The following is a 13,470-nucleotide window of genomic DNA, read 5'->3' on the forward strand; positions in this document are numbered from 1 at the left end:
TGAAATGTATTAATTAAATTTAAAATGTAACGAAGCCATTGTTAGTATTAATTTGTTACATAGTATTATATATCAATGTAGGAACATGTCGTTAGTCTGTGTATATGTTTTTTACAGTTTATGGTATATATATCCTCATTTGTAGCACAGCTTTGGATGAGTGTCTGCTATATAACTAAATGTGTGTATATATATATATATATATATATATATATATGTGTGTGTGTGTGTGTGTGTGTGTGTATGCATGCATATATTTCTTGCAAAAATAAGTTTTGTAGCTTTATCTAGTTATCTGTGACCTTTGGGTATTATTAATATTCGCAATAGTCATAAATATTAAGAATACTATTGAGGTACAATTTACTTTTGAGGTAATATTTACTCAGCTTTAAAGAGTCAGATAAATAGGACTTTATCAACCTCTTGTCAAGTTAAATATGGCACTCTTTTATATACATACAAGCAGAGCAGACCTCACACATACAACCATCTCCAAACATCAATTCACATAATGTACAAATATTGAGCATTTATGGCAGTTCAAAAGAGTTACTATTATTATATCTTTTCTGGACTGTGTATTGCATTTTGAGAGATCTGTAGCTCACTGATCTGTCTCCTGAGCTGAACAATTTCCTCTTCTTGTTCATCAATCTTGCATTTCAAACTGTGAATAACCTGAAATAAAGAACACAAATAAAGTTAATAGGTCAAATGTTTTTTTTGTGTGTGGTTTTTTTCAAAGCAGCAAAATTAACTAAAATGTGAATATACATGGACATTTGGTTTTTGTTCCATTTTGGGGGGTTAAAAACCCCCCCAGAGCCACACATACCATGTCATTGGTGCTGAAGAGGTCACTCTGAAGTAACTGAGATGCACTTGGTCGCATTGAAGTATCAGTGCTTGTCAGTAGGGTGATATACTTGGCCAAAAGTGGCCAGTTTTTGGACAGCATGTTAGGGATCTTGCCCTGCTGTAGTTCTCCAAGTGTGTGCGCACGCTCCATCTCGGTCCCAAATGGCTGGAATAACTCAAACGCAATCACTCCTATACTGTACAGATCTGACTGTACAAATAAAACAAACACTGAGCATATTTGCCTAAGATGCAACAGCCACACACTCAAGTACAGCCCAAAAGACAGTAACTTTCTTAATTTATAACAGTTTGTAACTTTACAGTTCCCTTACCTTTGAATCATAGTGAGAACCCTCAAGTTGTTCTGGGGCAGCGTAAACAAAAGTTCCTACTCCACTAGTGTGAGCTGAGTCTAGTGTAAAAAGTGCAATGAGAAATTAGGCTATGTTGCAAGGTTGCATTAAATCGCTGCTGCCATCTACTGTTACCTGACAATAAATCAGCAGTAGTTTTGCAACAAATGGGAAAATGAGAATTATCAAGCTAAAGATAGTATTTATAAGTATTTTAGTTCAAAATTTGTAATAACTAAAATAACTATTGTTTACTCTTGTGAATACAGAAGAGGTCTCACCTGTGTTTACACTTGCTTGAGTGCTGGAGGGTAGCTGCTCATGTTCATCCATTATTAAATTCCGGCAAGCTAATCCAAAGTCCCCAATCTTCACATGATACTCAGGTCCATGAAGGAAAATGTTTCTTGGCTGCAAATAAATATACATTTTAACTTGCAACAAACAGACACCAAAAGCATTTTTTATATTTTTATTACTACACACAGAACATCCACAGTTATAAATATCCAAAATTATTATGTTAAATAGTTTTAACATTCATCACATAAGAATCATTACATTTGTTTTGGAATTTCATAGGTAACTGTGTTCTTGCCTTTGCTTACTAAAAAATGTGTGCAGATCCAAGTGGCATTCAGGCTTAATATTATATGGATTAAAAATCTATATAAACTTCTGAGAAAGCAATTCATGCTTATAAGACAAAGTATCCAGAAGAGATGTGTGAGAAATACTGTGTTGCCTTACTGTGACAAACAGATTAAGAGTTGGTTTATAAAGGAAAATAACAGTGATTATCATCTGCAACTGATTTTATTTTGAAACAGTTGATTCTGTTAAATGCCATGCTGGCTGTCAAGAGGCCACTAAATGTATCAGTAAATAGAATAAAGAAATTGTCATGGGTAATTTTTTTAAGTTATATTTTTGGGCTTTTTATTCCTTTATTATTCAGACAGTAGAGAAATTAAAGGAAAACATTGGGTAGCATAGCAGATCGACATAAGACCTCGAGACGGGAATTGAACTCGGGTAGCCGTGAGCGCAGATGCACTGTATATGTCGGCACACTAACCGCGAGGCTATCAGTGCCGACACTTATGGGTAACTTAAGCATTACAAAATGGATCTGTAAACAAAGAACAGGGTTTGAAAAGCCATTTGCCTACTAAATTATGTCGCAGACATCAACAAGCTCACTACCTCAGGAGAGAGATTATCTGTTGCTTTGCAAAAGTAAAACCTACTTTGCAAGTGTTGTGCCACACCAGCCCAATATCTGTCATCAAAACACTAGGCCTCCTCCCATGTAGACTAATGCATATACCGTTCCAAGCCAGACATGTACTAGATGTGTGGTCAACAATACCAAGTTATGCAATGCAACAAAATAAGTACACATACCTTAAGGTCTCTATGCATAATACCACGGGAATGAATGTACTCCACTCCTTCAAGTATTTTCTTTAAAATATTCAATGCGTGTTCAGAGTCAATTGACTCACAAAGATCTGTGGATCAATGTATTGGTTAAAAATGCTAAAATAATCCAACAAAACAATTATATGCTGTGACTGAATGTAAAAACATTTAATTGTGATTGTGTCCAAAAATTCTGAAAATCAGCTTTTTCCGTCTTTCCTGTTCAGCCAATGTGTCATCCAATACAAAAACAGGAAAAGGGTGTATATAAGTGACTTCTTTATTTATTATATAAATGTTATATAAAGGAATGGAATGAGCCATTTATTAGACATACTTCCACAAAATACCTATTTAATGGCATGTAAAGAAAGAAGTGCAAACTCCTATGTAAACTATAGTAACTCGTATGAATAAAGAAATCTTACCTACTGACATCAAGAGTCCCTCTGTGATCCTTGAGTTTCTTTCCTGTATCCAGTCTTTCAAAGATCGCTCACACAGCTGCATTTGTATATAAAGCATTAAGTGGAACTGAACCTAAAGACCGGAACAAGAAAAACTGATGAAAAACAAAAGCTTACAAAAGAATTATTCCTCATTTAAATGAATTGTTACATTTAGGGTTTAATGAACCACATACCTCTTGTGCCTGCGTTTCGGACCATTCAGGAGCATCCATATCAATGTAAGAGTTATTGTTCAATTCCAGTCTGTTTTGACTGAGGTCATCCTCTGAGAGTGTTGAGCTATCCCATTTAGCTGTTGGGCATTTGTTCACCGTAGCATGAGGCTTTCCCAGAAACACACATGGAACAAAGTTTTGTGGGTTGCGGACATTTTTTGGGCAAACAGCATGTCCCATCTCTTCTTTTGAAGTTGAGGGTTTCACTGAGAGGCTCTCTAATGCAACCTGATTTTCTTTGGCTTCTGCTTGTTCAGAATGTTCAAAAACAATGGATGATCCATTGCTGCTGTTAGTGTTTTCCGGTGTACGCCTGAAGCAAGACACATTTTCAATATGCTATTGTAAACATGTTACAATTAGTTAATTGTGTAGGGGGGAATTTTTTTTAAACCATCTTACCCATCTTTCTGTAAAGGTTTCTCTAATGCTGGAAATGTTTGTGAAACAAGGGATTTTGGATCTAGTGAGAAAAACAGAAAACTGTACATGCTTGTATCATTTTTTTATGCTTCAGAAAATACTGAATAAAAGCAAAGCATGATTCAAATGGCTATATCTGCAAATCAAACTAACTTTTCACTGCAGGCTGAACATGCTCCATCCATGCTGTGTGATATCCAACAATATTGGGATGCTGAAGGCTGGAGAGCACTTTAACCTCTCTAAGAACCTGCAAGGAGACAAAAACAGATGTGATAAGGTATATTATCTCTAAATCATATACATTTGGTGGGTAAATTGCTACTATAATAACTGAATCTGTGACATACTTTACCTTCATGCAGTCATCTCTTGTTACTTTCTTGATGAGAATTTTTTTCACTGCATATTCCTGACCATCAAGCTTGTTTGTGACCTAAATCAGTGTTACTGTTTTCAGTACGCACCTTTCAAAGTCAGGTGTTTATTATATTTGGAGTAAAATATGATCATAACATCTTCTTACCTTAAACACTTTGCCATAGGATCCTTTACCCAGTGTAGCAATTTCTTCAAATTCACTAAGGTAACGGGATGTCTGTGCTTGAAAAAGACCATCTTTGGTTCTAGAATAGATAAGTACATCTCATTTATTTTAAATGTTAATGTACTGTCCTACACTACCATTTAAAAGTTTTGGGTCAGTAAGACTTTTAGTCAGCATATTTATACATGCATTAAGTTGATCAAAAGTGACGGTAAAAACATTTATGATGTTACTGTCACAGAACACTTAGGGAGCACCGTGGAAAGAAGAGGTCTGGGTCCAAATGCAGGTAAGGATCTCTTTTAATAAACAAAAAGGCCAACAAGGCAAAACAAAACAGGTTCAGAAACGGGATACATAAAACTGCAACACAGTGCATGTATCCCCAGAGTTCAACAAACACTACAACAAATACCATAAATTACAACTAATTGACCCAGACAGAGCAGCGGGAGTGTGGTGTATAAATAGTCCATGACAATGTGGAACAGCTGGGAGTGTAATTTGTGACAGGTGTGTGAGATATGCGACAGGTGTGTGGAGTTAGGGGAATGGAGTCCGGGAGGACGGGAGATGGTGACCTCTGGTGGAGAAAGGAAGCACTGCAGAGCCCGGACTCGTGACAGTTACAAACGATCATTTCTATTTTAAGCAAATGTTGTTCTTTTGAACTTAAAAAAAAAAAATAATAATAAAAAAAAATTAAAAAAAAGCATTTACACAAAAATATTAAGCAGCACATTTGATTTTTTTTAACACTGACATGTTTTTTGAGCACCAAATCAGCATATTAGAATGATTTCTAAAGGATCATGTGATATTGAAGACTAGAGTAATGGCTGCTGAAAATGCAGCTTTGCCTTCACATGATTAAATTATATTTTAAAACATATTAATGTACAAATTTTTGACTATAAGAGATTCTTTCAAAAACATGAAAAATCAGATCCCATTTGACCAAAAGCCTTTAACAGTACTGTATTACAAAACAATGTGAATGGAACTGCTACAAGTGTAAAGGTTTCACCTTAGGTTCTGGCCATCTGTACTCAAGTATCTGTGCTCCTGCAGAATCCAAAAGATAAGCAGGTGTTTTTTATTTGTTCATGAAAGCAACAGCTGGATAGAACTCATTAAAAAAAATAGAAACCGATGATGAATTTAGTTGGATTACCTGGGGGAAGAGTGATGAACTGGTCGTATGCAGGAGCTCTGTGAATGCCCGGTTATGCTGTAGTCGGACCGTACTAAACTCATCACTGATAGCCAGTGGAGACAGGAGGTTCATGGCAGCTAAACGCTGGCCTATCACTGAAACAGAAGGTATTCAAGAAAACAAAATTTAGTTTTTCTGAATTGCTAAAACACATTTCTTGAAACCATCACACATTTTCTCTAAACCTTAAACACAACTCCAAATGTGTGTGTGTGTGTGTGTATATATATATATATAGGAGGACTTCATCTACGTTGCAGGCAGGCAACGGGGAAAAAAAACTCTGATGTGGCGGATGCAGCCTTGACAAGACAGCATGTTTATGTCACCACAGGCCAGTTCTGCCACCCTAACGTAGTAGTCTTACAATTCTACACAAGATTTTCTTCCACTCTTCTTTTGTTCTTTTGAACTTTCCAACTGATTATGGTAGCCACAGAGAATCTGCTCAAATTAGGTTGAACTCTTTGTGCTGCCACTGTCATTCCATGCAAAAGAACATGGTCTATCACAGTAGCTCTAATTTCATCTGAAAAGACTGTTCTTAATCTTGCTCTTCCTCATCCATCTCTCCCTTCACCTCATATAGGCACACTTCCTCTACCTCTCAGACTGAAACAAATGGGAACAATTTTGAATAATTGTGTGTAAATGATGACAGCTGTGTTGCAGTTATGCTTAACTTTTGCATCTTGTGTTTAGTGTTTTGCATCACAAGTTCATCACAGTGCAAATTGTGTCTTATTGAGTGAGAATATGTTTAGAGTTTTGCAAAAAGAGTGAATGAGATCTGCAAACAGTGTCTAAACTGCCTGAACTTGTTAAAAGGTTTTGCAGAAAGAGTGATTTGTTTGACAAATTGGTTTAGACTATTGAGAATTTGGTTCAGAGTCTTAGCAAATGTAAAAAACTGTAAGACAAATAACAGAAATTCAGTATTAGTATCAACCTACCCTTAAACAGCATGCGTGAGCGTGTAGGATCATGCTCGTAAACAAAGCACAAGTGTTCCAGTAGAGATCCCAGCAGCAGTTGGTTGGGAATGACAGAAGCAAATTCCTTGATCGATGGATACTGTCTCCCCGCCAGCAGTACTTCACAGGTATTGTCCGAGTCTGAGGCTACATTTATATGACAAATAATGAAGGTGAATACTAGCCTATATGTTTGACTATTTGTGAATATAAAATCCACAAAATAAGCGAAAACTAACCAAACTGAGTCTATAACGACTTGGATTGGAGATTACTTACCTTCTGCAATAACTTTGCCAATTAAAGCCATAATGTCATTTTCCTCTGACTCCATTTAGATACCAAGCATTTACGGTACTCACTTAACAGCTGAGCAAATAGAAATAGACCAATGCCGCATCTTGAGTGTACAGTAGGGGTGGGTAAGATCTAAGTAACTTATCAGCTTGAAACATTTTCAGATTACCCCCACACCCCTAAGAAGTCCCACAGAAGAAATATTAGGGAGGAGGATCTTGAAACTGCATTAATTCAATTGAGTTATTTGGACATACTACTTTGACAGATTGTCCACATGATATTTAATGTCATTAACATACAAAAAGAGTAAATAACCTTAATACTTGGCTTATAAACTCAAATTCTAGCCATGACTACACTCATGAATGAAAGGGGCTGCACATAATATATTGCAGTGGACTCACTATCAAACTGGACGTCCTCCTCCGTGTCTGGCAGGCTGAATATCCCTCCTCGTGGTCTTCTGTCTTGAGTGGAAAGGCCCTGTCGGATATGAACAGTAGAAACTACACTGCTACTCGAACTTTCTTCTGCCATGACTCTCTCTGTATTGTGAAACATAACGTTTTGTTAAAAGACACTTCTGTTCATCCCATTAACTAGTTCCTTTCAGAAGGGCCAAAGTTAAAAAAACAAAAAACAACCCTTTTAATTTGGCAAACCCCACTTACAAGATTTAAAACTGGCCGAATAAAAATACCTCTGTAAACCGACAGTAACCTGCCATGCTTCTACAGAGTTAGGAAGTATCTCTAAATTACTATCATTTGATGATGTGATGAACAATGCAATGAAACACATTATGCATCTAAACATTAATCGAATAAACATTTTATGTATTTATTGTGTTTTTTACATACTTTTCTCCCCATAAACAACACAGGTTATAAGAAAATAACATTAACGATGTTGTAGTGTCATTGTCAGTTTCGGCTAATAGTAGATCTGAACTTTTTACACAGTCCCCACTCAAGCTACAACGTGCAGGATGATGAAACGTTTCAAAATAAAACATTAAAATCGGTGCTTTAGCTTTATTACAATGCTTCACAATCTGATACGTCAATAAAATTAACCGATCAATTAACAGCCATTAGTGAAAAATTTAATTCTGAGCAAACTTCAAAGAAAAAAATAAGACGCATTAAGTTCAAAATTAACCAATAAAACGAAAAGGCGAAACGGTGTACAAAGTTGATCACATGCGACGCAAAACGTGCGTCACACCGCGGGAAACGTCCACAGAGCGGCAGACAGAGAGCTATTCAGTGTGCGCGTTTATTGCATATGAAATACTGAAGTGTATAGTTTATCAGAACTAGCTACTCCCTTGTCGAAGCATTGGTTTTTCACACTGAGCAATGAAAACACATTAAATTCCCGCTTCTTGTCTGGCCTGAACACTGCAGGGAGCTATCAAAACACCCACAATGCAACTTTTAAGTTAAGCTTCTGTGACTGATACCATATATATTTTGCTCCAGAAAAAATGTCAGACTCAAGGTAAGTGTTTAATGCTTTGCATATTCTTTTCAGTAGTTTGCTACATTATAGCAACGAGAAATGAGAAAAGAATAGACTAGTGAGATTATCGTATTGTTTACTATAACTTTGTATTGTGCAGTACTGTTACTACTGTTTCCTTTAATATTCTGTGTTTTACATTCCTAGCACAGGTTCTGCTGGAGCTATAAAGGCAATAGACAAACAGTCTGTGCATCAGATCTGCTCTGGACAGGTGGTGCTGAGTCTGGCCACAGCTGTGAAAGAGCTGGTGGAGAACAGCATCGATGCTGGTGCCACTAATGTCGGTGAGCTCAAGGGATGACAGCATGAGGAAACATTGCATTTGAGGTTATGCTACATTTGGTCAAGTGATTTGTTTTCATACAGATGTCAAGCTAAAAGACAATGGAATAGAGTTGGTGGAAGTTTCCGACAACGCAAAAGGAGTTGAGGAGCAAAACTTTGAGGGGCTAAGTAAGTTGTCTTTTGAACATCAGAGATAATAGACTGTGGTATGCTTACACTTCCAGTCAAAAGTTTTGAATTTTTTTTTTTTTATGTTTTTTGAAAGATGTTTCTTATGCCGACCAAAGCAGCATTTATTTATATTTTTAATGTATTTTAAAATTGATTAGATTATTCCTGTGATGGCAAAGCTGAATTTCCAGCAGTCGTTACTCCAGTATTCAGTGTCACATGATCCTTCAGAAATCATTCTAATATGCTGATTTGGTGCTCAAGAAACATTTCTTCTTCTTATTATTATTATTATTATCAATGTTGATTTCTGAAGGAACAGGTGAAACTGAAGATTTGGAGTAGTGCCTGTAGAAAATTCAGCTTTGCCATTACAGGCATAAATTATGGTTTAAAGTATATTAAAATAGAAAAGAGTTCTTTTAGATTGCAATACAATGTCACAATATTATTGTTTTATTACTGTATTTTTGATCAAATAAATTCAGCCTCTGTGAGTATGAGAGACTTCTTTCAAAAACATTATAAAATCTCAATTATTTGTAACTTTTAACCGATAGTAACTTATTTGTGTCCTTTCAACTTCTCCAGCTTTAAAACATCACACCTCTAAACTAAGAGATTTCTCTGACTTGATACATGTGGAGACATTTGGGTTCCGTGGTGAAGCTCTGAGCTCACTTTGTGCTCTTAGGTAACACTTTACTTTGGATTTGTCCTCTTAAATCTTACAGTATAAGTATTATTATAATATTATTATAGTACAGTGATGATCTCACAGTTGTTCATGCTTTGATGTCTTGTTTTATTAATCTTTCTAGTCACTAGTGCTTTGTTAATTTACCCTGTTTTATATGATTGCAGTGCTCTTAGTGTTGTGACCTGCCATGAGAGCGCTCAGATCGGAGCTCGGCTGGTGTATGATCATGATGGTTGTCTCATTCAGCGTGTGCCACATCCCCGTCAGCATGGCACTACTGTCACTCTGCAGAAGCTCTTCTCCACATTGCCTGTTCGACACAAGGAGTTCCAACGCAACATCAAAAAGGTCAGCTGGGAGATACTTGGGAACATGGGTTTGTACACATGTTAAGGAAGAAATTAACTAGATTTTCTTCACAGGAATATTCCAAGATGATTTTCGTCTTGCAGTCCTACTGCATCATCTCCACTGGTGTGCGTATTACATGCACCAACCAGATGGGACAAGGCAAGCGCACCACATTATTATGCACCAGTGGCAGTAACAGCATGAGAGACAACATTGGAGCTGTGTTTGGACCTAAACAGGTGAGAATGACCTATTCTTTGTAGTGGATAATTTAAGAAGATAAATTCTGACGCCAGAATTGACAAACAGAACACACTTTGTTATATTGTCAAATTAAAGTACATGTATTATTATTTATCCCTTTTGTTTGAGTGTAACATGTATTTCACATTTTTACTTGTTCACAGCTACAAAGTTTGATTCTCTTCCAACAAATATCTCCCAATGAATCAATTAAGGAAGACTATGGCCTCGGTGGGGTAGATGTTCCTAAAGACCTTTTCAGGTGAGTTTTTCTGTGTAAACATTAATTTGTTTGTCCACTTAAGATTCACTTATTACCAATTTTGGCAAATAAGGTAATGAAAACCATTTTATAACTTGGAATATTTCTGTGTAAAGTGATATTATTAAATTCTAGCATTGATGGATTTGTGTCACAAGCGGATCATGGTGTTGGTCGAAGTGCTACTGACAGACAGTTCTTCTTTATCAATAAAAGACCCTGTGATCCAGTAAAGGTGTGGACTTTTTATTAAAGTATGCTTTATTGTGTTCATAAATATATGGAATAAGTACGACATCCTCATTTTTCATTTATCTTTCATTAATTTTGTAAAATTCGCAGGTCTCTAAGCTTGTGAATGAGGTTTATCACATGTACAATCGGCATCAATACCCTTTTGTCGCTCTAAACATCAATGTTGCTTCAGGTAAGTCTTGACAAAACAAAAAAAATTAATTACAATATATAAATTATATTTATATCTGGATATATATCACAGATTCCTAAAAGATGTAAGCAGATGTTTTCTTGGGCAGTAATGTCTGCTGAAAATTCTGATTAGCAATCACAGAAATAAATTACATAAAATCACAATAGAAAAGTTATTTAAAATTTTAATAATATTTCACAATATTACTATTTTTACTGAATTTTTGATCAAATAAATGCAGTCAGGGTAAAAAACAAGTTCAAAACATAACATCTTACCAACACCAAACATTTGAAAGGTAGTGTATAATACAAAGTATGTAAAATATAAACGCTAAATGTACTTAATTTATTGATACTTGTCATTTATCCCTTTGTTTTGATTCTGTATTTCACATTAGACTGTGTTGATGTGAATGTGACACCAGACAAACGTCAGATCCTTCTACAAGAGGAAAAACTCTTGCTGGCAATTCTGAAAAGCTCACTAATTGCTATGTTTGAGACTGGTGTCAATAAAATCAGTATCAATCACATTACTCCAGCAATTACCAGTAAGTACTTCAGACCTTTTAAGACATATATGTTGTCTTGAAGTGTTATCACAGACGTTGATTTTGTTCTTCATTCAAGACATGTGCAGACCAACCGAGACAAGTGCTGGTTCAGAAGATCGGGATATAGGTTCTGTCTCTGAAGCACTTCCAGGTGATGGACTCCCAAAGACCTCCATCAATCTAGCTGGACTTAAGGAAGCATTCACTAAACATCAGTTTCCTGGAACTGGCTCAAAGCAGTCTAGTCATAAAGCTGCTTCTGCTGGTCCTTCTCAGAAGAAGATGTTTTCCTTTGTGAGCTGCTCTAACAAAATGATAGACATTAAGTCCTCTCCAAGTTTCTCTTCCGTTTCTTCCATAAAAACATCAACTGTTTGTCTAGCTAAATATAAAACTACCTTTGATAGCAATGCTGAAGATTCTGGGGCTACAAACCAAAATTCAGCTGAAGATGATCCAGAGATTCTATATGAAAACAATTCTGAGTCAGTTTTACACCCTAGTATACATGAAACTGATGTTAAAGCTGAGACTATTGATGAACCTGTAGGTGAGAAGTTCTGGAGTTATAAACCTTTGGTGCCTGAGACAAAGTCAGAACAATACCAGGGCAGAATGTCCAGTCCTGAAGTTAAAAGAGCTCGACATGAAGCTGAACCTCTAGCACGAAGCTGTTTGGTGGATTCCAAACACAAGAATGCTTCTCTGCAATTGGATTCACCTGTCAGCATACAAAAGAAAACAGTACTTTTGCCGTTTTCTCTACAGGAACTTTCTAAAAGAATGCAGAGGCTAAAGGCTCAGAAGACAGAGAACAATGATCAAGAGCTAAAATATAGACGGTTCAGGGCAAATATTAACCCTGGTGAAAATCAGAGTGCTGAGGATGAGCTTAAGAAAGAAATAAGGTTACACTGATGTTTAGATTGATCTCTTAAAGTGCCAAAATCAAGAAGTTTATATGCCATTTACAAGATTTCAACTTTTTCTTGCAGCAAAGATATGTTCACAGAAATGGAAATCATCGGTCAGTTCAACCTGGGTTTTATTATCACCAAGCTGAAATCCGACCTTTTCATAATTGACCAGCATGCCACAGATGAAAAGTACAATTTTGAGATACTACAACAGAATACGGTCTTAAAGGGACAGCGACTCATAGTGTAAGTCACACACTGCAGAGAAGTGAAACTGGAAGCAGGTATTTATTTTAAAGCCAACTTATTTTTTTTTTTTCTTAATATGCAGTCCTCAAAGTCTCCTCCTCCCAGCTATCAGTGAAACTGTGCTCATGGAAAACCTTGAAATCTTCAGAAAGAATGGTTTTGACTTCCTCATTGATGAGGATGGTGAGTTATCTACTATAGTAGTGTTTCATACAGTATCTTATATGGTACGTTTTCCCCCAGATTGACGTTGGATGGTGTTGTGTTTTTCAGCTCAAGTTATGCAGAGGGTAAAGCTGGTGTCTTTACCTACAAGCAAGAATTGGACCTTTGGTCCAAGTGACATTGAAGAACTCATCTTCATGCTTAGCGACAGTCCTGGAATCATGTGTCGACCTTCTCGAGTTAGGCAGATGTTTGCATCCAGGGCATGTCGCAAATCGGTGAGTGCAGTTGGTTTTTCTTCCTGTCAAAATTATTTTCCAGCCGGTTCTAATCTACCGGTCTACTATTTATCAGTTATACAAACTGATAAATAGTAGACAGAATAATAAGTAGACAATAGTATAGTAGACAATAGTAGACAATAAACCAAAAAAAATACCTGTAAGGTAGAACAGAATGTGATTGAGCTGTTGCATGTTTGTGTTGTTGTCTTGTACGGTTTGTTAATGTGTCTGTTTACCCAGGTGATGGTTGGCACTGCCCTGAACACCAGTGAAATGAAGAAGCTTGTGCTTCACATGGGGGAAATTGAACAGCCCTGGAATTGTCCACATGGTAGACCTACCATGAGACACCTTGCTAATCTGGATATGGTTTCTCAGGACTAAAGCAACTTCTTTTTTTTCTTTTTTTTTTTAATAAAACATTTTATTATTTGTATTTTTTATAATAAAGTTTTTCATTATGTGTTTGCACTAGTGTTTGTTGTTGTAATTATCTAACTGTTATGTCACCTTTCACTGTGTATTTATTATTTCTTTAAAGAG

The 13,470-nt window shown here is 36.3% G+C and overlaps 2 protein-coding genes across 7 annotated transcripts; one reads left to right on the top strand and one right to left on the bottom strand.

The window, feature by feature from the left end:
• Nucleotides 1-371: 371 nt before the first annotated feature.
• LOC306857698 (eukaryotic translation initiation factor 2-alpha kinase 1-like) lies at nucleotides 372-8,017 on the bottom strand. 6 transcript variants are annotated; one of them, XM_079397762.1, is made up of 17 exons: nucleotides 7,488-7,522; nucleotides 7,192-7,332; nucleotides 6,767-6,856; nucleotides 6,467-6,634; nucleotides 5,472-5,608; nucleotides 5,325-5,362; nucleotides 4,277-4,376; nucleotides 4,106-4,186; nucleotides 3,904-4,000; nucleotides 3,730-3,790; nucleotides 3,286-3,640; nucleotides 3,071-3,182; nucleotides 2,625-2,731; nucleotides 1,499-1,628; nucleotides 1,197-1,276; nucleotides 839-1,072; nucleotides 372-681 (listed from the first exon to the last, which is right to left on the bottom strand). In XM_079397762.1, the coding sequence occupies exons 3-17, from the start codon at nucleotides 6,819-6,821 to the stop codon at nucleotides 562-564; spliced, it is 1,875 nt and encodes a 624-aa protein (XP_079253888.1). In that variant the 5' UTR covers nucleotides 6,822-6,856; nucleotides 7,192-7,332; nucleotides 7,488-7,522; the 3' UTR covers nucleotides 372-561. The 6 variants fall into 6 exon arrangements, with proteins under 6 accessions (XP_079253888.1, XP_079253886.1, XP_079253884.1 ...); XM_079397760.1 differs by lacking the exons at nucleotides 6,767-6,856; nucleotides 7,488-7,522 and adding an exon at nucleotides 7,648-8,017; XM_079397758.1 differs by lacking the exon at nucleotides 6,767-6,856 and having other exon boundaries at nucleotides 7,459-7,520.
• Nucleotides 7,981-13,400, top strand: LOC306857689 (mismatch repair endonuclease PMS2-like). Its single transcript, XM_079397746.1, has 15 exons — nucleotides 7,981-8,290; nucleotides 8,459-8,598; nucleotides 8,681-8,767; nucleotides 9,362-9,464; nucleotides 9,635-9,818; nucleotides 9,893-10,060; nucleotides 10,229-10,326; nucleotides 10,462-10,561; nucleotides 10,669-10,753; nucleotides 11,157-11,309; nucleotides 11,389-12,220; nucleotides 12,308-12,475; nucleotides 12,561-12,661; nucleotides 12,752-12,921; nucleotides 13,168-13,400. The coding sequence occupies exons 1-15, from the start codon at nucleotides 8,277-8,279 to the stop codon at nucleotides 13,309-13,311; spliced, it is 2,547 nt and encodes an 848-aa protein (XP_079253872.1). The 5' UTR covers nucleotides 7,981-8,276; the 3' UTR covers nucleotides 13,312-13,400.
• Nucleotides 13,401-13,470: the final 70 nt, after the last annotated feature.

This window comes from Barbus barbus, assembly GCF_936440315.1.
Source record: "Barbus barbus genome assembly, chromosome: 38".
NCBI lineage: Eukaryota > Metazoa > Chordata > Actinopteri > Cypriniformes > Cyprinidae > Barbus > Barbus barbus.